The 25,866-nt window shown below is 42.0% G+C and overlaps 1 protein-coding gene across 1 annotated transcript in view; it reads left to right on the top strand.

Moving 5' to 3' along the window:
• Window positions 1–11,592: 11,592 nt before the first annotated feature.
• The window catches only part of PRTG (protogenin), a gene marked incomplete at its 5' end in the record, with an annotated part of 80,875 nt that continues 66,601 nt past the window's right edge, over window positions 11,593–25,866 (top strand). Inside the window, 2 exons of the mRNA XM_080351230.1 lie at window positions 11,593–11,659; window positions 12,490–12,792. Coding sequence (XP_080207356.1) covers window positions 11,593–11,659; window positions 12,490–12,792 — 370 coding nt within the window. The remainder of the gene's footprint in view (window positions 11,660–12,489; window positions 12,793–25,866) is intronic.

Genomic DNA, 25,866 nt, shown 5'->3' with positions numbered 1-25,866 from the left:
GATTTTCAGTTGATGTCAATAATTTGATTTATATTGACTTAAAGGGTTTTGGTCTGAAATTGTCTTTCTCTAAAATTTCTCATTTACTCCAAAGGTTTTTACGTATGTGGAAATGCTCTGCAGGCCGGCGTTACAGAAATGAGATTTTAGGAATGAAAAAGAAACATTCGGCAATAATTTGGAGGTTTGGGGCAGTGTTGTTTTGTTTGTTGTTGTTTTGTTGGGTTTTTGTTTGTTTTCCTTCAAGATTCGATTCTACCGACTGGCAGGTTTTGGGGCTGGGTGTTACGTGTCTCAGATCTGTCACTTCTCAAGGCGGTACAGGTGATTCTTCACCATTCTTGTTGCATCACGAGGCAGAGCTGTGAGTTAGCAGGAAGCTAAATCAATAATTTCCTTTAAGTGCCTCTGAGGCTTCATTTATGCTGCTAGAAGGACAGGACTTAAATTGTTTTTAATTTCTATTAATAAATCACATTTCTAGCATATTAAATTATTTTTACTAGAGACAGAGTGGAGTACTTATGCATCAAACCTAGGCAAAGTATTTAATTGCAGGCTACTAATTTTGCTTCTCTATCCTACTTTTCCCTCTTTAACCTCATTGTTTCATACATAAACTTTGCAAGCTACCTAGTGCCTTGGCCTTTGATTTGTTCTGTAAACCCATAGTGCAGTTCGTTGCTATTTCACTAATTGATGACGTCTTTACAAAAATCTGCGTGTCTCACTGAAATCCGCAGCTGCCGCTGGCATCGTCAGTGTGAAATGTGTCCTGGATCAGCACAGATTACTTTTTTCCTTGTGTACTTTTCTTCAGTGCAACTTTAACAAATACGTTATATTCTTATCAATTCCCTGCAGTGGGAATTATATCGTTAGGATGATAACGTACTAAAACACATATGAAGTAAGTAAAACTGAATATATGTAGTTTAAAATACTGTTTTCATTTTACTCATTTCTTGTGTGGTCAGAAGGAATGTTGACTGTTAGGAGACCAGGCTCTTCTGTCTGCTGTTCTTCATGCTCTGTTCATTTGAGTTGTCCTTTCTGTTTCTTTTTAATTAGTTTGTTGTGATGCTGGGGTTTTCACATAGGGTCTTATCAAACTATTTTCTTTAAATGAGATTCTGCTTTTTAATTTTACTCTCTCCCCTTTTTAATGAATGGATTTCTGTAAAGGAATCAATGTGCAGTTCTTATGATGTGAACTGAGAGTAGGTCACTTACTTATCTGAAGTTAGACCACCATCACCACCAAGAATCCATACCTCTGGTGCCATACAAGCACCTTATTGAAACATCTATACATTTAAAAGGTAACAAACACCTACCATCTTCCATTGTTATAAGCAGGAATTAAGCATTTAACAGCTGCCGTATTGCTCCGCGGCATCACAAAATCAGTAGGAGATGCAAGCACAGGCTTTGGTACTCTTATACTAAATCGTTTTACTTTGAAGTGGAGACTTAATTGCTTTTTCTGTGTGGAACATATATCATTAGCACGCTAATCAGAATACAAACAGCTTGCAAAGGGGATAATGAGGGAGAACTTCCATGTAATGCTTGGTTTACATCCACGTGACTCTGTAGAAAAATGTTTTGTTTTGCTGAGCTGTCCTTAATTTGAGGTTTCTTGCTTAATGAGACTTCAAACAAATTCTGCATTGTAGGTTTCAGGTTTTCATCCCAGAGAGCGGCTTGGGATTTCAGGGAGGGGGGAGGCAGAGCGGCTTGGGAAACCTGAACAGACATTAAGTAACGAGCTTGCCTCTTGAGGAAGGACAGATAAGGCAGCCTTCCTAAATGTGGCAGAAAGTAAAACTTTCTGTTGAAATAGACCACACTCTAAAAACATACATCACAATTTGTTTTTCTTAAGCTCTTTTGAGTTTAATTTAATGGAAAATGTTTTCATAATTGTCTTGTATTTTTTTCCTGGTATTTTCTACAAGCTGAAATATTTCTGACTCGGGTTTTGTTTTGAGGGCTGGGAAGTATGACCTTTCGGAGGCTGTGAGCACACATGTCCTACTATGCACTGCTGCTTGGGAGTATGTGAAATGCTAAAGGTTTAAATCAAATTGCCCTGAGGACTGCTTACTGACCTTTTGAATGCGAAGCTGTCAAAACCTTCAACTCGACATCAGCTCCAGAAGAACACTTAAGACAGATCAATGCAAATAGAAAACAATGTGGTTCTGACTTTTGGTAATTCCTAGTTAGTGAGAAACAATTACTGTGCTACAAGAGCTGCCGGAAACAAAACTGCACTGCTGAGGAATTGCTGTGAGTAACATGTAATAGTTGTTTTTCAGGGAAAACCTTTTATAATCTACTTAAGAAATGAAAAGTTTTCATTAATTGCCAAATACTGATATAGCTATCTGAGCAGGATGCTTCATTGACTTCAAAGGGATTTTTGTCTACTTAGGGAATGCAGGGTCAGGCCCTTAACTAGTGATAACTTTCTTGAGTGAGTTGTCAGATATGACAAACTATGCCACTTTAGTAGAGGTTACCCTCGCCACGCCGTGCCATCTCTTTGTCCTGAAAACCTGCTTGCTTCTTTTTTCCCGGATAACAGAGTTTATAGGTGGTTGCGATATAGAAGACCTTAGAAATTACTCTTTAGCTGAAGCTGTGGTTTCTGTGAATATATTTTATTTGAATAACTGTAACACATTATTTTCTAGTTATGATACATTATATAATAAATTCAGTTGCAGAAAGTGTTCAGTGGAGTTATGAGTCCCCTCGTTCTATTAATTGCTGCCCAGCAATTAGTTATCTGTCCTTAATAGATTTATTCCTAATTAGTTGTTCATGCTCTATTGATTGCTGTAATGCAGAGTTTTAAATAAATGCCTTCCTTTCTATGTAGGCTTACAAAAATGGACCAAAACCCAGGGAACTGAGAAGCTGTTCATTCATATGCTGGGTCTTAGTCAAATAATTCCAGGCGTCCTGTGCAAAAAGTATTAAACAATCACGTATATCCTGTGCTGAAGATTCACAGAATAATTACTTCACAGGTTAGTAAAAAAATTGTCTGCACTTTACCGGAATGTTACTTCTCATCTCTTAGCATCATGAAAAGTTAGCTATCAAAACATAAGAGCTGCTGCTTTATCCAAGGCAAGAATATAGTTGGACTCTATTAACATGTAACTAAAAAGTATGCATTTTTTCAAAATAATTCATTTTTACTCTTCTCCACACTGAGAATTCAAAGTCTGTTTGTAAAGCATTATAAGATCGAATTTTCACTTATATAAACATCTATATTTTTTTAAAGATAAGAGATGAAGTCGAAATTTTTTGCGTGCATACATAAACCTGGGTTAGGAAAGTGACCAACATTTTAGTCAGGTAAATGCTTTTAAGGTACTGGAAAAAATCTAGCTACTTAATTGTCTCTTAAGGCGCAAACAGGCTGGATCAGTTGATCTGTCACTGTAGAAATAAATTAATCCTAATCACGCTGTGTCTAAGGTGAAGACTGAGCAGGCAGATGGGCTGGTCTGGGCTGCAGACGGAGCTGCAGCTGCAGCAGGACGGGACATGATGGGGAGCTGAGCTGCGGGATGCAAGTCAGCGTGTCCCTCTTTGGAGGGGTGAACAGGGAGGGGCTGCAGCTTGCTCAGGGTGCCTTGGAAAAGGCATTTGTCTGCCTCTGCTCATCCTGAAGCCAACAGGAGTTTAAATAGTTGGAGGAGGATTTGGACTGCTCTCTGCATGTCGAAGGTTTTCTTTTCCCTAGTCTAAGGCGTCATGCCTCCCATGCTGCAACAGCTTGCTGATGCTGAACGGGATGCCCCCGTGGCCACAAGCGCTCTAGATGGGATTTCCACTCAGTGACTTGCACTGGCCTGGTCCTTGACTGAGCATATTAGGCCAGTTTAACTCCGTAACTTGTCCCCTGCCTCACCTCACACACTTTTTTTCCTAGTTGTTTAGGATGAACATTTTGGCGTGCACATGGTATGTATTCCACAGCTGTATTATTTGCCAAATACAAGTTCTGTCATGTAGCAGTGTTTGGCCACAGTGACCTGAACATAAATGAGAGTAAAATGTTATTTAGCATTTAGCAAACAGTCCTGGTGTAATAATTAAATACTGGGCAACAGCACAGCTGAAACCAAGTTATGCTACTAGCAGCCTTAACTGCTGCTTGCTCCCCTGATGTGTTATGTAGGCATATCTGTGTATGCCACATAATAAACTCAGCCAGGGACTTGATTCCAGAAAAAAATACCTGTATTTCTCCCACCAAGTTATTTCCGTCAGGATGAGTTCTCTGATTTGATTCCTCACTTGGCCACGCGAGCTCCTGTGTCAACCCAACGTAGGCACTGCCCATTGCAAAGCGCCAAACTGCATCAAAGGACCTGAGGGTGCCTGTGGATGTGCTTCCAGCAGAGCCTCTGAGCTCCTCCTGCCCTGCCGCGCCGGGACAGGGCCCAGGTAGGAACAGTGTGGGGGAAAGAGGTATTGGGGTGAGCTTCTCTGTTCCCCTCAGTCCCCTGGGCTGTGCAGGGCACTGTGATCCAGCCATGCCTCCTGCCTTCAGCTCTTCCAAGCCTCTAAAGGATGAGAAATCCCCGTGGGCTCCCAAGTGACTCCTGCAGCCCAGCTGAGATAAAACCCCAGCAACTGCAGCTGCTGGAGGCACTAATTTCGGCATCAAAAGAAATTGTCTCTGTGCTGCCCAGCTTTTGGCTCTCCCTCAGTTCGCACCCCCCTTGGCTTGCTCCTTGCACCGGGGTGTTGCCTTTAGCGGTTCAGCCCAAATTCTTGGTAAAGCTGTTCTGGTGCAAGTCACAGCTTCACATGGCCCTTCAAACATCTCTGTATCCATCCACAAAGCCGTGCTGTGTGCGGGGGCGTTTGCAGGACAAGCCTGGGTGCATGTGAGGGGGAGGAGGTGCTGGAACATGCCTTGAAGGCCTCAAATCTGTTTATCTTCACACTCCTGAGGAGCGATCGCTCTCCTGTGACAGGGCAGCACACTGGAGGGATCTGTGCTAGCAGTGGGGAGATAAACCTATAGGGCACAGGCTGCTTTAGCCAAGTGGCCTTTCCCTGACCAGCAATTCCTTATGTCTCTGTGAGATGAAATAGGACAAGAGCAGCAGGAAGCCTCCTCCAGTCCATCTTTTTAATAGTTCCTTGGGATAAATTGTAGATAAGAGGAAAGACTGCATTGTTAACAAGCCGAGAATGCAAAGACAAAGGAAAAGGCTGCAATACTTCACAGCAAAAATAAATAGCTATCTGTAGCATGGTATATTCAGCAGTATGTCCAACTGCTAGTCAGCCTCTGACTTGCCGTGTTTTTAGTTTATTTTATTTCCAGTAATTGTTTCCTGATTGCAAACATATAGAGGAAAAGAAGCAGAAATGATTTGCGTATTTCCTGTTGTAACAACAGAATGAAGGTAACTTATACAGGATGAAAGGAGACCGTATTTCACGTCTGTTGCTAAACAAATAGCTGCAGAACAGTGGGTCATGATAAGCAAGAAAGACAGTAACAAAAAGCTGCCTCTGTCTGGAAGGTTTGAGAGATTCCTTTGTAGATTCAAACATAGAAAGTGGTAACCTAGGAGATATTTTCTTTCTGTTCAGTTATTCCTGGCTTGATGTTTATTGTATCGACCCAGTGTATTAACACTTTGATTTATGGAAGATAACATCAAAGTACAGTACCGCTGCATTTCCAGGGTATTGTTTTGATGTCTTACTGGGGCAAGGATTGAGAGAGGGGACTGAACTGAGCCAATTAAAAAAATATACATTGCAAATGCAGTTTGTGGAGCAGCTCTTTTCCACCTGCTGGCCGTTCCTAATCCTTGCTGTGATTTCCACATATGCATAAATCCTTAATGAAATAATTCCATGTGTTTCAGTGCACAGATTCCTGCTGCAACTGCCAGTCTGCTGTCATTTTGGTCTCAAGGCAGCCGAGGCCCGAGGGCTTACCTCCCAGGAGAGCGGAGCATCCCTGAGCTCAGAGGAAGTAAATGGTGCTCAGCACCTCATGCAAGAGCCCAAGGTGGCACTGCAGAGGCATGCAGGCTGCCCTGTCCGGGAGAATGTTCATGGTGGCTAGGCTGATATGACTAAGGGCAGCCACTGTCCCAGCCTATTGCCATACCTTCAGCTGCATGTTGCAATCCTTGGTGTTTCACCATTCATTTTACACTATAAAGAGCCAGGTTAAGGAGATAAAGCAGAGAAAACAAGCTGTACTGAAAAAAAAGGAAGAGTCTTCTGGCAGGTTAGGTGTCCAGAGGAGCTCACTGCAGGCAGACGAGCATCAGCTGTGGTATGAGAGTGAGAAGAGAGAGCACAGAGCTGTGGTAAACCCAAGTTCCACACTGAAGCTACACACTGCATGGAAGGGCAAGAGTGCATCTGAGATCAGGTATGTCCTCAGGTGTGTGCTCTCTGTAGCCACAGCTGTGTGGTTTGTTGAAAGTACCAAGAAGACCTGATGGCTTGCATCTAGGAAACGGCAGTGACTGACCAAAAATACTTAGGTGTTTTTCACACCTTCCAGCTGTGCTGGATCCCTGTGAGGTTACTCCTCCCAACTGCCTGTGGTTGCCTCCAGCAGCAGGGGAGGACGCTGGGGTGTCCTCTTTCTCATGCTGAAATTCTTGGCAGGGTCCCTCTTCATTCTGGTGTGATGAGCCTTCAGAAGTGGCTGTAAATGTGCAGAGGCTGCCTCTGAGGCACTGCGAAACAGCTCAGCTGAGGTGCACCCACTGCTTTGTGCTAGGGGAGCACTGCTCTGGAAGGTGGCTAGAAGGAAAAAAAAAGCTAGTATGGCAAACAGTGGTACTCCTTCCACTTCAGTGTTTGTTGGTTTATAACCAGATGAGATCTGTGTTAAAATCCCTTTGTCAGAGAGGTGTTCTTTCCCTGTGCAGGAAGGCTCCCTGGAGAGAAAGTTCATTAGCATCCCAAGGGCTCAGCCCAAGGTGTGTTTGCCCATCTGCTCATGGAAGGAGTGAATCTCCTTTGAGAAAGCTGTGGAGATGGTAACTGTACACAGGTTCAAAATGAAGCAAGAATCCACTAAGTGACCAAATGTGTATGGTGGGTCTTACTAGAGTTAGCTTAACATATTGTAAATCTGTGAATACAGTTGTAATTGGGTCAGGAGTTTGGCACGAGCAACAAGAAAGTGTCTAAACATGCCTACAGTGACACCAGATCAAAAGCCGAGCAAGAACTGTAAAGAAAAAAGGGGCTTCCCTGAGCAGAAGGGTTAATGACACCCTGCCAGGAGTGCCGTGACGTGGCAGCCCCTTTGCTGGGTTTTGAGGACTCCGCTGGCTGAAGGCAGAGCTGAGCCGGTGCAAATTGCCGTAATTCCCCTGCAGTTAATAGGGTTCCGGCAATTACCACTGCTCTCAGCCTGCCCTGGAAGATGACCGCAGCTCCAATACTGCCGCAGCCATGCTAAGCGGCCCACGGTGATTGTGCCCTCTCCTCTGCCCTGACGGCCTGTAGCTACAGCTTTCCTCATGCCTGCAGTGACCTGCCAGCAGAGGTGGAGGATGAGCTGGGACCTGGCACTGGCAGCAGGGCAGGGTTGAGCCTGTGGGGCTGAGAGCAGTCGGGGGACTGGGGTGATGATTGTATGTTGGTTTGAAAACAGATTTGGGCTCCAGGACCCTGCTACCTTCTCTTATATGCTGCATCTAATTAAAGATAGTGTTGTGATTGCACATGTGGCAATGGGGACACTTACATTGCTGTAAGCAGCTCTCTCTGCACCTCTCCTGTTTCCCCACCCACGGGTACTCATCCCTATCCTTTTCTGTCCCACAATGTTATGGTGTTAGAGCACAGCTGTGCAAAGCTAAATCGGGGGAATGGATTATGGGGGCAAAGCCACTTTCCCAGCTCTGAACTTGTTGGGTCACGTGAGACGTGGCAGCATGTGGGCATCCTGCTTGGGCGGTTCGTGGCCATGCCAAATACCACCTGTACTGCTGTGGTGGCTTTTCACAGACCACAGGGATGAGAGAGCTAATGTGGTGCCATTCTTTTTCTCAGATAGAGCCAAAAAGCTCAGTGCAAAAATGAACACAGACCAAACTGAATTATTTCTGGTTTAAACTAGAAGAAAAGCAAATGGTCTAACACACACCCAAAAAATCTTATTCTAACCTGGAAAGAAACCACGTTCTCCACCTGGGCTTGTGGCTGCAGAAATCTCATAAATGCGGAGTTCACCCTGGGAAGCTTCGCTTACAGGTGAATTTTCAGCTCCTTTCTTTTTCCTGAGTCCTGCCTATTCCCTGTCTAGAGATGTTGGCAACACCTCAGAGAAGTGTATCAACATCATTGTCATGAGACTTCATTCACCTTTGGAAAGTTCCTCTCTCTCCTTGCTGGTTCATAATGGGATCAAAATGCTGGATTGTCAATCTGATTTTTAAAGTCTTTATTTTCATGAAACATACAAACTGGGTTTGCCAGGGCTGAGACTGAGGCTGAAATGCAGCATAAGGTAAATCAGGTTATTTAGAGACAGCAGCCTGGACAGCATGCTGTTATTCCAGCTGTTGGTAGCACTTCAAAGAGAGCTCTTACTACTGACTTGTGGTTTAAGGCACTGAGGGGCTGACTGCTGAAGTATTACGAGTTATTATTTAATTGAAAGGTGTGCGCAGCTTGTTTGTAGACCTCAAAATCTAAGAGAAAACATAGAAAAGGGTTTATATGGGTCTGAAAAGAACCACAAAAACTGGTGAAGCTTCCATAGTTTCCAACATACACCAAAACTACAGACTGAGTTAAGCAAAAAAGTCTTTGTTGGTGACAAAAGAAAAATTGCTGCCCTGCAGCAAAGTAGCCATAGCTTTGTTTATGTTGGCTGGCAGTATTTTGTACTTACCCTGGGCTGCTGTTCTGGCTTTCTCAAGATAATGGTTCTGTGAGATGGTTAGTCAAGTAGGTCATTGTGTTTATTTACTCTGTATTTACTAACATGGTGTATTTGACAAAGTTATGGTGGGCAGCGCTTTTAAATTGTGGTTCAATGGGTTCATCAGCTTGCAGTGAAGTATGAATTTAGATACATTATCGCAAATCTGCACTATCTCTAATCCAGTTAATTACTGGACAATGTGTTGAAATAATGACTTTTGACGAATTAAGGAGGGAGAGGTTATGCTCATCTAGTTATAGGACCGCTTTATTCTAGTAAGGAATTTACTATTTGTTTTGCTCAACAGAAATGTGGAAATGGAAATACTGGTGTTTGCAGCTGCCCATACCCAGGCACAAGGAGCACTCCAGTGGGAAGCACTGTTCTTCGTTTAGCCATTTAAGACGAATACTGCATTTGATCTCACAAGTCAAAACCTCCTGCTGGCACAGCGTAGTCCAGGGAGATGGTAAAGCTGTTTCCCTGCTACAGCAGAATACAGCAGTGAGCACAGACAACACAGCTAATGCAAACCAGCCCACAAGTAGGACTGCAACTTGCTCGCTTTCTCTCTGTTGACTTTTTTGGTCCCTCGGTGCACTGGGACCACCTCCTGTTTCAAAAAGGGCTGGTGAACTGGGCAAGGAGGTGTCCCTCCTGGGCTGAGGGGGGTAGTGTCCAGTGCTAGGCAGTACGGCCAGCACAGCCACCCACTCGGAAGCAGCACCCTGCTGCACAGAGCAAATGGCTGCAGGGAAATAATGTTTCGTCTAACCAGGGATAGGTTCAGTCTCTGCACCAATTGACCCAAGCAGATGGCATAGAAATGTTACTGGATAATGCATTCCCCATTGGTGTGTTTGTCTTCTAGAGGTGCTGAAGTCACCTAGGAAATCTCAGATCCAGGTCACTGTGAGGAGAGTTTAGCAGGAGACACTACAGTACCAGCATGAGCTATAGTTGCAAGTTGTGAGTTTGACACAAGAAAGAATGAATGTTTAATCATTAGTATTAAAAATAATCCAAACAAAATTTATTGTGATACTTTTTTTTCCACAGTTCATACTTTTGTGACTGGATAAAGTAAAATACTATGGAAAATTCAAAAATACTGAGACAAATGGGCCCTGTTTCTGTATTTACTCTGCTTTGCACACCAAGGTGGTGCATATGCAGTTCTGCTCTGCAAAGTGACTGTGAAACTGCCTGGATACCTTTTGGGTAACTGATTTGCATGCAAAGCAAATCTTTCCTAGTTTTCCCAAAAACTTGTGCTAAGATCGAACAAGCTGAATTCTTCCGATTGTGTGTTTTTGACAAGTAAGGCAGGCTTTCAGAGGGGTCACTGACTCAGATTGTAGCCAGTCCTGGTGATGATGCAGCAGAAGAGACCTAGTTTGGCTGCCAGCTCCTGGCTTTGTGAGCTCTGCGGTGCTGGCAGGAACAAAAAGCAGTAAAAACTTGCCTGTCACTGAAGTCAGCAGCTCTTACAATGAATGCAAACTGCGGGCAAATCTGCTGAGTAAGAAGATGCCTTCTTCCATGGTAGCTTTAGAAACCAGAACTCTGAACAGCCAAAAAGAGCTTAGAAATCAGTAGCTGCAAGCATGGAGGAAAATCATGGGTGAAGCTGAAGGTTTAATGATAGTGGCAGCATTTGCTTTGATTATATTATCCATAGGCTGTTGTTTGCAGTTCAGGTTGCACTTTGGCAAGCTCTGTTTTGGGCTCAAGGCAGACAAACTTGTGGCTGCTTCCTGCTAGACACAAATAAAGGGCAGCTCATCCCTGGCAGCGGAGCCCTGTCTCGCAGGGCCATCTTGAAGTGGCTTTATTGGTGCTGTCAGTGAGAATCATTGACACAATGGCACTCCATTTCTGAGCCATTCCCTTCCTCATATTCAAAACTTGGTCTGCATGTGTGGGAAAGCAGGTTTCACCTGGAGGTGGGGATGTTCTGCCAAACCCGGCCCTTGCTGCACCTGCACTGGGCACTGCAAGGTCCACTGGTGGATGCCCAGGTGGGCATATCTGCTTTTGGTACGGCCCTTTGGTAAAGCCAGATCTGGCTAAGTGCACGTTTTTGCAGCTGCTTGCCGTGCCGCTGCGGAGAGCAATGCGGTTTGTGGTGCCCAGGGCACCCTGCGCCCTGGGGTAGGCAGGGCCGGCAGCTCCTACCCGCCAAATGCCGAGATCGGCAGGGCCGGGCTGGTCCGGGGCTGCCCCGGTGGGAGCTGCCGTCGGGTCCCGGCGCTGTCCAAGGCGGCGCCGGCTGGGAGTGGCCGCGTCTCCGGGGCATCGTCGGTGCTCACCCGGGGCGGGAGGGGGAGTTCGGGCTCAGATGGCGCCGGACCCCGTCGCTCCTCGTGCGCGGGGCCCGCGGGTCCCGCAGCCCCCCCGCCCCGGAGTATTGTCCGCAGCGGTCCCGGAGCCCGCCCCGTCCAGCGGCGTCCCTCCCTCCGGCCCTGCCCCTCGCCCCTCTCCTCCCCAAAGGCCAATAGAGACGAGATGCGGAGAGCAGGGCTGGGACGGGCGCGCCGGGGCCGCTCCGGCCGTCCCCTGTCTCCTCCCCTCGCCCGCTGACCGGTCTCTCTCGCGGCGGCCGGCGGGGCATGCCAGCCGCCTCCCGCTGAATGGCGCCGCTCCGCCGCCGGGCGCTGCTGCGGGCGCTGCTGCGGGCGCTGCTACTCCCGCTGCCAGGTGAGTCCGCCCGCCCCGCGCCCCGAAAGCCATTGTCCGCTCGCGCCCCGGCCCCGCTCCGCCGCACGTGGTTTTATTTATCCGGCAGCGGCGGGAGCGGGAACCGGCTGCGGCCCCGCGCTTTGTTCGTGCCGCGGCGGAGCGGGCGGCGTGGGGGAGCTCCCGCGCGCCCGCCCCGCCGACAGGTGGCGCGAGCGGGCCGCGGGGCTTCGCTCCCAGCCGCGCGCCGGGCGGTGAGCGACCGTTAATTAGCCACGCGCTCGCGGCGTCGCGAGCCGGGCCGGGGGCTCTGAGGGGCCGGCGGCGGGATGTGTGTGAGGGGCGGTTTGCCGCGCCCCGCCCGCCGGCCAGGGGCTTTCGCTAACGATTTCTTGTAAAATTAGCCTTTTACGAGCCGCCCCGCTCCGGCTCCGTTGGCAGGCTTGTAAAATTAGCGAGCGGCTCGGGCGCCCCGCCTCGAGTGCGGTACCGGTCGCACCTGTGTGGCTGCCCCCGCCGCCCAGCCGGGCTCAGCGGGGCCCTCCCGACCCCCAGCGCCTCCCGAGCCGAGCCGAGCCGCTCTGGGTCTCCCGCTCCTTGACACGGTGCGTTTGGGAGCTGGGAAGCAAACGCGCGGGTGATGTACAGCTCGATGGCTTTGCTCCCCTGGAAATCAGTGCCAGAGTCTTCCCAGTTTTCTGAGTTCGGAGGGCTAAAGGACCTCAGAGCCTGTAATAATGATAGTTTTACCTCATGCTGTGGGTTCAGCGCAGTAACTCGCAGCTCACAAGTGCGCTTGGTAACTTGCACGTCTATGCTTACAGGCAAAAATCTTTTTTTCTCTCTCTTAGGAGTATGGTGCTTTAGTGAACTGTTTTTTGTGAAGGAGCCCCAGGATGTTACTGTCTCAAGGAAGGATCCGGTGGTTTTAGACTGCCAGGCCCGTGGTGAAGCTCCTATAACTATTACATGGCTGAAAAATGGAGGCAAAGTATCTGAAAATGAACGGATCTACACTTTATCCAATGGCTCGTTATATATCAGTGAGGTGGAAGGAAAGAAAGGAGAGCTGTCTGATGAAGGATTTTACCAGTGCTTAGCTCTGAACAAGTATGGGGCCATTCTCAGTCAAAAAAGCCACCTCACACTAGCAAGTAAGTTCCTGCTATTGTTTATTAACCTGCTCTTGAGTTTGTGACAGCAGTTCCCTGAACAGCACACAACAACCTATCGTTTTGATTGTGTACCTGAAAAGGCAAATTACGAAAGCAAAGAGCAAGTCAGTTGTGCAAAAACTTAATTTTTCTTTAAACGTGTAAAGATTATAAGCAAAACTTGTAGTGGTCTCTTTCTGGGTACCTGAAGTGACAGGAGTGGCACAGCCACCTATGAGACCTCTTGGGCAGTGGTACCTTGTGTGGGTGGCTCTTGTGGGTCCCTGGTCTCCACAGCAGGTGGTGATGCAGAGTCCTGCTGGCAACCTGCTGCAAAAGTCCTGGGTCTTGTTTCTCAAGTGCTGTTCATGTAGCCATACAAGGGTTATCTACGAACCTGATTTAAAAAATTATCATTCCTTGTTCACTAGTTTGATGTTGGTGTTGTGCCATCTTGGGGCAGGGCAGAGCTGGTTGTCTTTGGAAGAGGGAAGGGTTTTCTGGGCAACCATGAGGGTTAAATTACCAAGCCCTTTCCTTTCTGACATGTGTTAAGCTGAGCAGGTGCAGGTGCTGCCCCTTTTGGAACTGCTTCGGGGTCCTCCGGAGTCAACCGTAAGGGCCTGTTATTTGGTTCCTCTAGGAAGTGACATTCATGTTTCTAGGGTGATTCCCTGCTACTGGATGAAGGAAATAGTTGTGTGTAAGTGCCTTTACGGCTTTAACAGCCTGACCCTGAGTGTGTGTTGCTTTCTGATTTCCTAGCATCTTTAAATGTATTGAGCAAGGGATGTGTGTTAGGAATGGAATGCTATGCCAGTGCAGAGCCTTGCCAGTAGGCTGCTTCTACAGCACCATCTTTTCTGCTTTCCAAAAGTGCACGGAGTCATTTCAAAGAAAGTATAACACAGAGCGTACACAGTTTATGTAGTCTTCTCATGTTTCCTCTGTAATAGGACTTAACTGATTAACTTAATCTAATAGGAAAAGGCTTCCTTTGACCTCTTCAACCCTGTTCTTAGTAGCAAGCTGCACAAAACTGTGGTGCTGATACCTCTGTGGAAACTTGACATTAGTTGTAGATTGCAAGTTTTACCAAATTCAGTCTGAAGCTAGTTAATACAAGTGGTACATTAGCTTACATTACAAAATCTCTGAATGTTAACGTTCGTTAGGTTTTTTTTTGGTGTGCTTCTGAACTTGTTATAAAAATTGTCCATAAAATACCCCAGGAAGACATGAAATACCTTGTTCAGTGATCTAGAGCGTTGAGCAGTTGAAAACCAGCCCGGAGGGAGGTGGCTCCAAGTAAGTGATGAGTTTTTCACATGCTGTAAGAAGCTGATCTTTGAACTCTCGATTTCAGAAAACTGCCTAGTTATTACTTTGTGTCATGGCATCTTACATGCAGAATTAATAGACCAAGCAGTTCTTGGATACTTTTGATAAAATGATGAAAAATAAAGTATTAATATTGTGGACATTTACATTCACATCATTAAGTTTCAGAAAGTCAGCAGCATTAATAAACAGAGTAAAGAGAATCTGCCTTAAGAGGAGAGGAATTTTGTTGTTGTTAATAAAAATAAAGCACAGCAGTGGCTGATGGATTAATTGTGTAGGACTGTGGAAACTTCAGGGCCTTTTTAAGTCTAAGACATTGCAAGATGAGCTCTGTGCTCAATATCAGAGAACTCCTGGCATAGGAAAGAGCACTATAGTCATACAGCATAGTAATACACTTGTGGTTTTATTCAGACAGTACTGAACTTTTATAAATGTTTCTTTTTAGCATGCATGTTATTTCACCAGAAGGATGGTCTAATTTTGTTTTGGTTTTGATAATGAAAAGTTTTCACTAAGGAAGAGTTGAGAAGCAATAGATGGCACAGTGTGGAGTGAGACTCTTGTTTTGCAGACTTTTTTTTCTTTTTCTTCCCCTTCCCTGTAAGACTGTGACAAAAGTTTTCTTTTCTTCTTTGAGTACTATGACTGTTGGAGAAAACTGGAAGAGATAGTGGATCCATAATGATCACAGTAGGTGTTGTTGACTTAGCGATTAAGTGGTTAACTAGTGGCCAAACATAAAGTTATCCTATGTAGCAGTCTCTTCTTTTTTTAGTCATATTGCAATCTGAATGGTTTCAGAATGTCATCTTTGCTGTAAAGCTGTGAAATAAGGCTGTAATTTGTATTGTTACGTTTTGAACCCCATAAAACAAGTGCAAAATTAGTTTTATATCTTATTTTGAACAGTGTTTATGCCTGCTATCATGAGCTGATCAAACTTCGCAGATGTTTTAAGTGAAATAAAGTCTTGTGGGAGATTTTGTAGGCTTATAGCTTTGTTTAGAAGTAGTTGTTGGTTGCTGCGAAGGCAAATTACCTTGTGATCTGGGTACAGAAGGAACTATAAATATTAAACAGGTGGAGAATAGGCATTAAATGGTCATTCTTTCTTCGGAGGAAAAAAGCAAATGCTCTCTTCAGTTTCTGGTAGCAGCAGGGTGCAAGGATGTTCTTTTACTTTGCCTGGTCAGAGCTTTTGCCAGTAAGCTTATCTTTTGCTTCAGAATTGTAATGTTTAGTGTTGCATTTGGAAATCAAAAACTTTAATGTGTCCAAGAGTTTAAGATTTGGACACACAAGGAGATCAGGTCTTGGTTTCTAAAGTTAGGAACTGGAAGCTGAAGGTTGCACTCTTAGCAAGAATTCCATTATTCATGTGCAAATTAAGAATTCACAGGGTTAAAAGGTTAGAAACTGGCCAGGATGAGGTTTACCCTTGTGATAAAGAGCAGATGACCCTCATTCATTGGCCAAAGCTTTCATGTAGCTCCTCTGCAAAGTTAGTGATTGCCATGAATTGTTCTTGAGGAATGCAGAAATTCAAATGTGAGCAGGCCTTTCCTTAAGTGTCACTATGGAGCCTTATCTCCCGAGCACATCAGAGTAGGTCTGAAGGGACAGGGTTCCTCCCCAGAGGCCCCAAGGCTTTGCTTTCCTGTTGTTCATCCATGCACAAAAGAATTTGACTAATTTAAGGCTTTTTTTCGGCGAGATCCCCCTACTATTTTAAAAGGAAACTGTAGGGCTGAGATATTGCTTAGGTAAAAAGAAATATTAGTTTCAGTACATGCTTGTAGTTGCTTCCAAAGCAGGCTGGTTGATGTGTGGGGAAGAGTAGGAGGTTCCAGTGTGGTGCTTTGTGAGGCAACATGTGAGGGTAAAATACTCATAGTGAAGAGTATGAGTTACTCAAAATTTAACATACTGCTGCCACTGCTACTAAGAGAGGTCTCTTCTTAACAAAAAATAAAAGGAATGTAGACTGTGGAGAAAGTCTAAGCACTTTTGGTGCAACTTTGAATCTGCCAAAAATAAAAAAGCTGAGATTTTTGCATTTGTGCATTTTTAAATTATGACTATTTAACCACAGTTAACTAAGATTCTGTCTAAAAATAAAGCCAGCCTTCCAATAAGATAGTATTAAGATAAAATGGAGAAGGTGGATCATGTTCTGAAGTAAGTAACACGAGATTTGGACACTGATTGGACAGGATGCTCATTGTTTATTTCCTTTTCACAAAAAGTGGTAACTGAAATCTTCAGATGGTTGGATAGGATATATACAGCTGGGTAGAAGCATTCCCAGATAACCCTTTTTCATTTTGTAACTTGGCTGAATTGATTTTAATGTTTGTGAATTACAGGAAACATAAGCCAAAATATTTGTGTACAGGTTTCTACAAATCACAGGAGTGAAAGGGTGTACAAGCACAAAGAAGGTTCTGGAACATCCTTCTGGAGGGAAGCTGAGTGTGCACACTGCATGGCAGTTTGTGAAATGCTGAGCCTGTTACATGTAACAGGCTATACTTTGTGAAGAGTGTAGTTTTGCTTACCTGCTGTGGCAGTGATGTGGCTTCTGGTCCCACTGTCATGCAAATAATTGGCAATATTTATGTTTTGATATCCTAATAATACCTTTTGCTCTGCTTTTAAATATTTACACTTAAGAGTGCATCCAGCTGAGCCTTATTCTGTACTGTGGCAATCATGTTTTCTTTAGCAGTTCCAGCTGTTGGTTCCCACTTTTGCATTGTGCCCTTCCTTGTGTGGGCACAGCTGCCTGTGTCGCTAACTGAACAGGGAACTGATCTGGTCTAAAATAATAGAATTAAAACAAAAGATGGTGTTTAACCCAGATGAGTTCCCTGATGTGGGATTGCACTGGTGTAACTGAGAGGAATTGTGTGGAGGTGGAAGAACATAGTGGGGACAGAGGAAGGCTACTGAAACTTTGTTCCAAAAATCAGTATTCATTAAACTACTGCCGTTGTGGAACACGTCTGTAGGCATATATTTTCCCTCTCTACTAAATTTAAAAATTAATTTTAGTATCTTGCCCTAAATGAAGGGATTAATAGCTGTGATCTAACAGTATTGTTTTCATTTTGCATGGAATATGTCAATCAGGATATCTTCCAAATGCATATACAGTTCAAGGATATTTTTAATTATTTGAAGCAGTAATGGAGAGAGGAACAAATTCTGAGATGGAAAGGTAGGGCTGGGGTGCAGAAGTGTTTTTTGGCTGAGGTGGAAGTGGAATGGAAATGGCTGTTGTAGGCAATGGTCTTGTATTAAAAGAAGCAGCAAAATCTTAATGCTGTAGAACAGTTTGAGGAAGCTCTTGGTTTAGGTTTTTATAGTGGCTGCCTTGTTGCTATTGCTTTCATTAATTGATTTGAATGTCCTGAGAGCAGAATCCATTTCTAAGCCAAGAATGCTCATGGCTGATCTTTGGTGAATTTAAAATTCCAGTATTTAAGACAGGAGGACATTGAATGCCTTAGTTGGCAATGTCAGTTGATAACAGTGAAGAAGAGCAGTAAGATTTTTTTTTTTCTTTATCTGAGGTACACTGAAAAAAACAAAAAAAAAAAAGGAAATATTTTTCTTCTTAACTTTTTTTTCTTGTAGGACTTTCCTCTAGAACTCCACTAGGCATATTTTGACCTGACCTCCTGCAACACCTTTACAGAAGAAATTGTCAACATCCTTTTAAGACATAATCACTAGTTACTTCTCTCTTTTTTTCTTTTTTTTTTTCCTTCACTAGAACATTCCGTATTCTTTCAGTGGTGACTGGTCTGCACTTGTAAGAGCTCTTCCACAGACTAAGGGATGGTCTTTTATATTGTTGCCAGGAGAAAAAAAAAAATGTATGAAACCTTACTTAGTGCACATGAACAGTGTATATTTCCAAAACTACATTGCTGGAGAAGTGAGCTTTTTATGGGTTTCCTCAACACCTCAGTTTCAAATTTGTGTCGAGCATAATGCCAAACTGAGGCATTTCATGCCCTGGCTTTTCCTCCTAGCAAGTATCGCCAAAGCTGTTACAGTTTTTACTAGTTTTCATCACTATAACTTTACAATGTATAAAGTTTTTACCAGCTTATTTTTAAAGGAATGCTCAGTCTTACTGGCAGTGTGCTCTGTAGCTAATAAAACCTTCACCTATGTGAGAAATGTTGAAGGAAAACATGGTATCATGCTAGAAGCTATTGAGAGCTGTGACTAGAGGCACTCAGTTCTTACCTGGTGCAATTTCTATGTATGATATATGCACCGAACTATTGAGATTTCTACTTGCAAAGCAATGTACGGCAGCAAAAGATGCTGCTCAGTTCTTGCAGTGTGGTACTCACCCTCAGTGCTCCCTTTCTTCCCCTCTCTCTCTCTCTGCATTTCTTGGTGTAGAAATTGTTGAAAGGGCATTCAGTAAGGCCCCCTTTTGTCAGCCAGCTCTGATTATCCTAAAGAAAAGGATCTCACTCTGAGCAGTTGTTTGCCTAGAGACTTCTTGTCACGTCTTCACAATTTAACAGCTGTGGCTATTGATGGTGTGCAGAACAATTTAAGGCAATGACAAAAGAGAATATCAGAGGAAGAATTTAAAAGTTACTAAGCATTTTCCTACAGAAATACAGTCATTTCCATTGTTGGACAAACTTGTGCTTACTTTTTGTGTACTTTCCTCAGGATTTTGTATTTTTCCACATCTTATCTCCAAAATTTTGGGTAAAATCTTTTGTTTAGTTTTGCATTGTTGTTTTTTTTTTTTTTTTCTTTTTCATCAATAGGCCCAGCTGTTAAATTGGGATTGATTACTTCCACTCTTTATAACTGGTAATCACCACCTAAGTGAAAAAGTAATCAACAATGTCAAGTCTCCACATTTTGTTGAGTAAGTGTGGGTTGTATGGTCAACATTAGTTACTAGGTTGAACCTCAATGTGGCTTTTAAGCAGCAGCATTTTAAGCACTGTCTATGTTTTAAAGTTGATTGTGTCAACTGTTGAGTTAGAGGAGGGAAAAAACGGTGATTTGTGTTAGGAGTTAGAAATCCGTCTGTCAGCCTTCCAAAACTACATCTACAGTGGAAGCATTTTTATGTTTGCATGGATGAAGTTTTTACTATTTTAATAGATAAACAGCAGACATAGGAAGGAGATGCTTGTGAAATCACCGGAGTGTGGACAGTTTGTCTGTGACTCACTTTATGAAATTATTGTAACCTCCTCTTCTGTGTTGTTTTTTCTGTATCTAAAAGTTTTGGAGAGAGATGGCCTTCCTAATATGTTAGAGGAAAATGTAAATAAGCAGTACCAGACAGATTTTATTTACTGCTCTTAATTTGTTTCATAACTCTCAACAGTAATTCTGGTTAGTTTTGTTTGTTTGTTGGTTTTTCCAATGAAATCAAATGTGATCTCCTTAGGTGAGCTGAAGTTGTTTGGTTTTTTTTTAATAATGTGAATTCTCACAAAGGCAAAATAAACTAAGTGGCATCTGTATAATGCAGTTATCATCTCGAGGCCCCATTCCAAAACGCTTGTTTCTCAATTGCCTATCTCTGTTGGGCATCTGCTAGGAGGTTTCTGACACATCAGTGCATCTGCAGCTTAGGGGAATAGGATCTAGGTATCATTCATCTCAGATGCACGTAGATCTGCTGTGTGCTCATGAAGTTCAGTTTGTTTCATATTATCATGACCCAAAAACGACAGAATGTGCAATCTTTGTATTTTATGAGGTAACGATTTCAGGTTTACTGAGTCTTTCTGGGCCACTGTTAATACTGAAGAGCTTTTATAATTAAACTCCCACTGTGATCAGGGTATTGCCTGAGTTTGGCTGATGGGAAAACTGTGTATTTTTCAGTAGTTAAGCTTGAGGAAGTTATGTTTGCTTCTGGATTGAACACTTTATTGTAGCAATTGTGATAGTCTTCAGTGAGTACCTTCTCACTGGATGTCAGAGCAGCAGAATGCAGTGGGAAAAATGAAATACTGAAAACGAACATGTTATAAAAGACATAGGAGTGCTGACAACAACTTTTTTATCCAAAGCTGTTACCAGAATTTAATAATTAAATTGAGGCAAGAGTTGCAATATACCAAGATACTCCTTCACCATTTCTGGAAGGCTTATTGGGGATTTCACTACTGGGGGGGGAGAAAGTCAGAAAGGAGTTCAGTTATTTAATGTTCTGTAATCGTGGTTCTTAGGTTTATACCTGTATAAATTGATATTCTCTTCTGACAAAAGTATTAAGAATACACACTCCCATAAATTATTTGAAAATTATTGCATTAGGTTGTTTCTGTACATAAGCAAAATTTTGATGAAAGGAATGACTTCTGGAATAAGAAATAAATGGAAATGCACTGATTGTAAAGTTCTAGCAAAACTGAGAACAGACAAGAACTTTTGTTATAAAACTAGAAAACAGATAAAAACCTGGTTAAGTAGAATTTCCTGCAGTCATGGATGTGGAGGCTTACGGGGCTCACAGAACATGTGATGCACTCTGTCCCAACTCCTTCTAGAAACCTGTCCTTACTGTTTGGGATTGTTAATAAAGGAAAAAAAGCATGAGGACACAAGGATACCGCCCATATCCTACATCTCTGTGGTTGCAGGCAATTTGTTTGATGAAAGTGTCTCAGGTGATCTTGAGAAATGAAAGAAAAATAGAAAATAAGTATAACTTTAATGTTTTCACCTGGGATATTTCTTCCTGTCGCCAAATCTTGGCATTAGTTTAAGCTAATGAGTGTGCAAGAAACAGCCAGGTCATGTAATTTTACTTTATATAACAGAAAAAAATGAGTTAAGGAAAAAAAGAAAAGGCAAAGCCAAAAAAAAAAATCTTAGAAAACTGAAAATCCAAAGAGCAAGGCTTCTATTGTACAAAAATATTTAATGATCTGCAAGTGTGGAAGTCCTGCCTTGGATGCCTCAGTAGACACTAAACTGTCCTCTCAGTGGCCATTTTTAAGGGACATGGCTACATGAGAAAATGCAACTGAGCCATATGCTTAGTTAAGTCATTATTTAAAAGAAAATAATAAAAATCTCAACAGTCCCTTCCATAAGCAATAATGATCAACACTATTTCTCTTAGGACCTTACAGTTACACTTTGACTTCTATTTTACCAATTTTTTCAATGGTAGAATACTACTGAGGTAATCACCCCTCCAGCCTTTGCCAAGACTTGTGTTTGAAATAGGTGCCTGCTGTAAGAGCTCTGGTAAAATTTTCCTGGACAACAAGGAGTAAGATTGTTGTTTCTGAATTCTGACAGAACTCTGTTGTGTAGAGCACAAATCTAAGTGCAGAGAGAGTCTTTGTTCATTCTCAACTATAGAATCTTAGGAAGAAAACTGCCTACATGCTGTCAGATATAAAGGGACTGGTTGTAGGATGGGGTTTATCTCAAAACATTGCATTTCCCTGTATCTGTATTCAGATGTGGAACATCTTTGCCAAGCCTAATTTTAAGTAGATGTTGGAACGGGCAACAGATTCCATTCTGTGCAAGTTTACAGTTCTGCCCAAATTGGTAGGCGTTTCTGGATGGCAGCTTTAGGTGGGACAAATACAGTATTTTAGAAAGGAGAAAAGAGTTTGTCTCTACCTACAGGCTACACTGAATGGTACACTGATGGCAAAGCAGCAAAACTTACTTTGTGCTAGTTCTCTAGCCTCAGAACATGCTAAAATTATGATTCTGAATTTCATACTAGCAATGATTGCCTTGTCTTAGAAGCATGTGTAATGGAAATTTGCTCTTTAGCTCTGAGGTGCAGTAGTTCCATTTTTAAATTATTTGTGTATGAGAGACAGTTTTGAAAGGAATAATCACCTGACTGACCAGGGGGAAAGGATACGTAAAAGTTATTGCAAGCATTAAACATATAATCTCTTGTTCTTTTAATACATAGCAAGGGGGCAGTTAAACTAAGTCTTTACAGCTTGTATATAGTGATTGTGAATGTTGGAAACTGGAGAGGATTCTGTGAACAGAAACAACTGTGTATCTTCAGATTTGCTTTTTAGCATCTTCAGATAATAATCCTGCTCACACTGATTGATTACATCATTCATTCTCATCTCAGTAGATCAGAATTTCTCATGCAAAACCCTCATGTCTTAATGGTATCACTGGCAAATTGATAGAATTATAAAAGTAGAAAAAATGTGGGATTTTTAATGTATCAGTGTAATTTTACCACGTGTGTACTAGCTCACCTTTGGACACCTTGCTAGATACACGACTCACTTTTAAAATCTTACATTACACCAAAGATCTCTTTGAATCTTCCAGTCAAGAGGGTTTTGAGGTTTGATTTTTTTTTTTTTTTTAATCCCGTTTGAACCATTTCAGATTAAAGACAAAACAAGATAAACTAGGATTAGAAAAAATAACTCACTCTTCTATGTCTCAATCTTTGCAGCAATTGTTTTTCATGCAAAATAGCAATGGTCAGCCTTCTCTTCTCGCACTAAAACCATGAAAGTAATCTATCAGCCTGCTTACAAAGTGGGATTGTTAGTTCTTCTAAGCTGTGTTGAGAGACGCTTCCTGTACACTTTAAAGTTGAGGGAAAAAAAGCATAAATAGGAAAGCTTCTAATATTCAAAATTTTCTCGTCATTTGTGTCCTCTCCCATGTTCCCACTCTTTTCTCTTTCTCATGTCAGGTGTAGGCTGTTTTTGCTGTATGTAGTCAGTTTTATTTTTCCTTTTTCTCTTTATGAATTGTCATATATATGCTATATCATTGTTTTGGATTTGCAAAACTGCTTCTGGTGACCCCTGTTTCTTATTCCTGTCTGATGACTTTCCAGTGGAGCTTATTTTCACAGCTGTGGCAGAGGAGAGAAATGTCATAAGATACTTCGAGGTCAGTTTTGACCCCAAATTTAGATGAGGTAAAAATGATTCAACAGGAGTGAAATATCTGGTCTCAAGTGGTCTGTCTGTCACTTCTAAATCAGATAGTAATTATGATCAAAAAAAAAGCTGTTTTGATAGCCGTTACAATGTATAATAAAAGCAGCTCAGTGTTACACAGTATTGTTTTTTGTTTTACAACTTGTTACAACTGGAAGTTATCAAATAAGCCATGATGTTTTCGAAGAAATTTAAAATTAATCTTAAGGTCTTTGAACATGCAGAAGATTTTAACAATTTTTTTTTTCTTACTCCTGCTTGTAGAATCTTCAACATATTAATAATTGTTTAGGTAACTTATCAGCAAATTAACTAGTGTAAATTGTTAAATTACCATTTGACTGTCTACATCAAGATCTCTAGTAAACCTGTAATAACTGTAACATGCCTCAGGCAGAGCTGTGCATTATGTATGTTCTTTGTAATGAGAATTCATTGACTTTATGAAGCCATTGACAGACATTTATCATTTTGTTCATTAAACTTGTCTGTGACATCCGGCAAATTGATGTTAACTGGAAATATTCTCTGGCAGTTCTGGCATGATTGTCGTTTTGCCTGAGGAGAGATAAACTTTGTATATAGCGTGTCCCAAATTGTAAGGGTGAAACTTCCTTCTCCCACCACCTCGCCAAAAGCATAAGTGAGCGTATGACCAGCTCTTTTTAAATCTTGCTTTTAATGCTTATTTATGCAAGCAACCCTGTGGCCCACAGTTTGCAAGCAGATTTATCATTGATCTTCAATAGAGGCTGAAAGTGGATACTGCTTTTATTTGTTCAGCCTGTCTGTTTCAGGAAGGCAGCTCAATTTTATCACATGATATTGTAAAAATTATCATAGTGCAAATCCACAGTTCTCTGTGCACAGTGGCTCATGGAACCAGTACATGTGAGTTCATATTCAGGTGCATTAGCGCATACTCACAAAATCAGTATATTGTTTATTTAAGAAGGGGAGACGTTATAATTGGGTATGAGGATGTTTTACTCAGCTTTTGTTTCTCATTAGTAGAATTTTTTTAATTCCAGTTACTATATTTTTTTTTTTCCTTTTAAGGGTGTGAACTTTATTTCTAGCAATAAATATGTTTTCTAGTGTTTGGAATTCTTGAATACACTAAACAATAGGTAAGTGTTGATACAGAGTAAAAGAAATTAACTATGGAATTCTTGGTGGCATTGATGGGAGTTTTATGACATTCTCAGCACATGTCATTTAGTACTTGTTTTTAATGGTCATCATCTTTACCTGGTGTTGCTTATTGTTGATTCGCATAAAATATATGGTTGACAGATGCTTTGTAGAGCAGTGCTTCATTTGGTCTTTCAAAATTACTGTGTTTGGAATGATGAACAATCTCTCATTCATTCTGCTCTTGAGCACTCAGTGTGGAAAGAAAGATACACTTTTAATACCTGGCTGTGTTTGATTCCTGTGGATAGCTATCTCTAATAATGGTAGAGGTTGTTCATAGGATATCTGCCCACCTGCTAGTGTTCCTATTGTGCTACCTGAATCCAACTGTATCGGGGATCTTTGGAACAGGAATGAATGTACGAACACATTTTGGCATAACTGACTAAAATATTTATGAATGGGCCAAAGATAATACTCAGATTGTAAAACCTTCTAAAAATTGAATATCTAAAAATCCATTGCATAAAATTTTGTCTTTTGAGCGAAGGAGTAAAGCAGTTGGCTCTTTAAAATATATTGTGTCTCACTACATAATAGTTCACTGGATTAAATGAATTTATTGATTTCTGCTTCTTTACTGACACACATTTATGAGCAGTTTCTTTGGCACCATGGACACATGTCAAAGGTCATAACTTTCCTTCACTGTGGAAGAATAAAAGCTTTCAGATGGTGAATCTCTGAAATCCACGCAGTGCTTTATTCTACCCTCACCCCCAATATAATTACTGTTTTTGCATGACTTTATTTAAGATAAGTAAACAGTAATAATAAAAAATATGCGCACTAGAAAAACTCCTCTACTTATCTATCATAAAATAACAGTAGGAAACTATTTCTCTGCACAAAAGGTGATATATCTAGTCTGCTAATAGGTATCATTATGGGATTCATGGTATTATATTAGGATCTTTTCAAGTCAGATTTTATTGAAAATAGTCAATTTTAAGAATATTAAAAAATAAACATCTCTCGTGAATAATTTTGTTACACTTCAGTTTAGAAACAGTATTTCTTTCCTTTTAGAGCTGTGCCAAAGGCATCATATACTTTATGGACCAGAGGTGATATTGTTGATACTGGAAGCAGATCCTACAGAGAGAATGGAGCACATAAAAAATCTGTGCTTTGTGTTTAGATGAATGTTTATAATGCTGACATTTTCTTTAATGCCCTTCATTAGTAGTAGCCTATGGGATTTTTGGTCTGTAGTAGATCTTGAAGTCCACTGATGACATAAACATGAAGCTATTAAAAACCAAACTGCACTGGAATATAAGGAAGCTTAATCAGTCCACTAGTTTGCAAAAACAGAACAATAAATCATGCTTTAAACATAAATTGGCTGACAGTAGTTCTGAAATTTTGGAAATGTAGAATTTGATGCAGTTAGTGCTGCCTCCCTTGTGCAGTCTGTGATGCTCCTCTGATTGATAACCTGGCAGAAAAAAAAAAAACTTATTCAACTAATGTGATTAGCTGTGGTGGTTTGAACTGGCTGTCTGTGTTATCTGACAAGTGGTAAAGCTGGCTGGAAGTAAGTAGGCAAGAGTAGTGGGGA

Source organism: Nesoenas mayeri, assembly GCF_963082525.1.
Source record: "Nesoenas mayeri genome assembly, chromosome: 11".
NCBI classification, from domain to species: domain Eukaryota; kingdom Metazoa; phylum Chordata; class Aves; order Columbiformes; family Columbidae; genus Nesoenas; species Nesoenas mayeri.
Note: the sequence above shows the minus strand (reverse complement) of the source record. Positions and strands in the feature narration are given on the sequence as shown.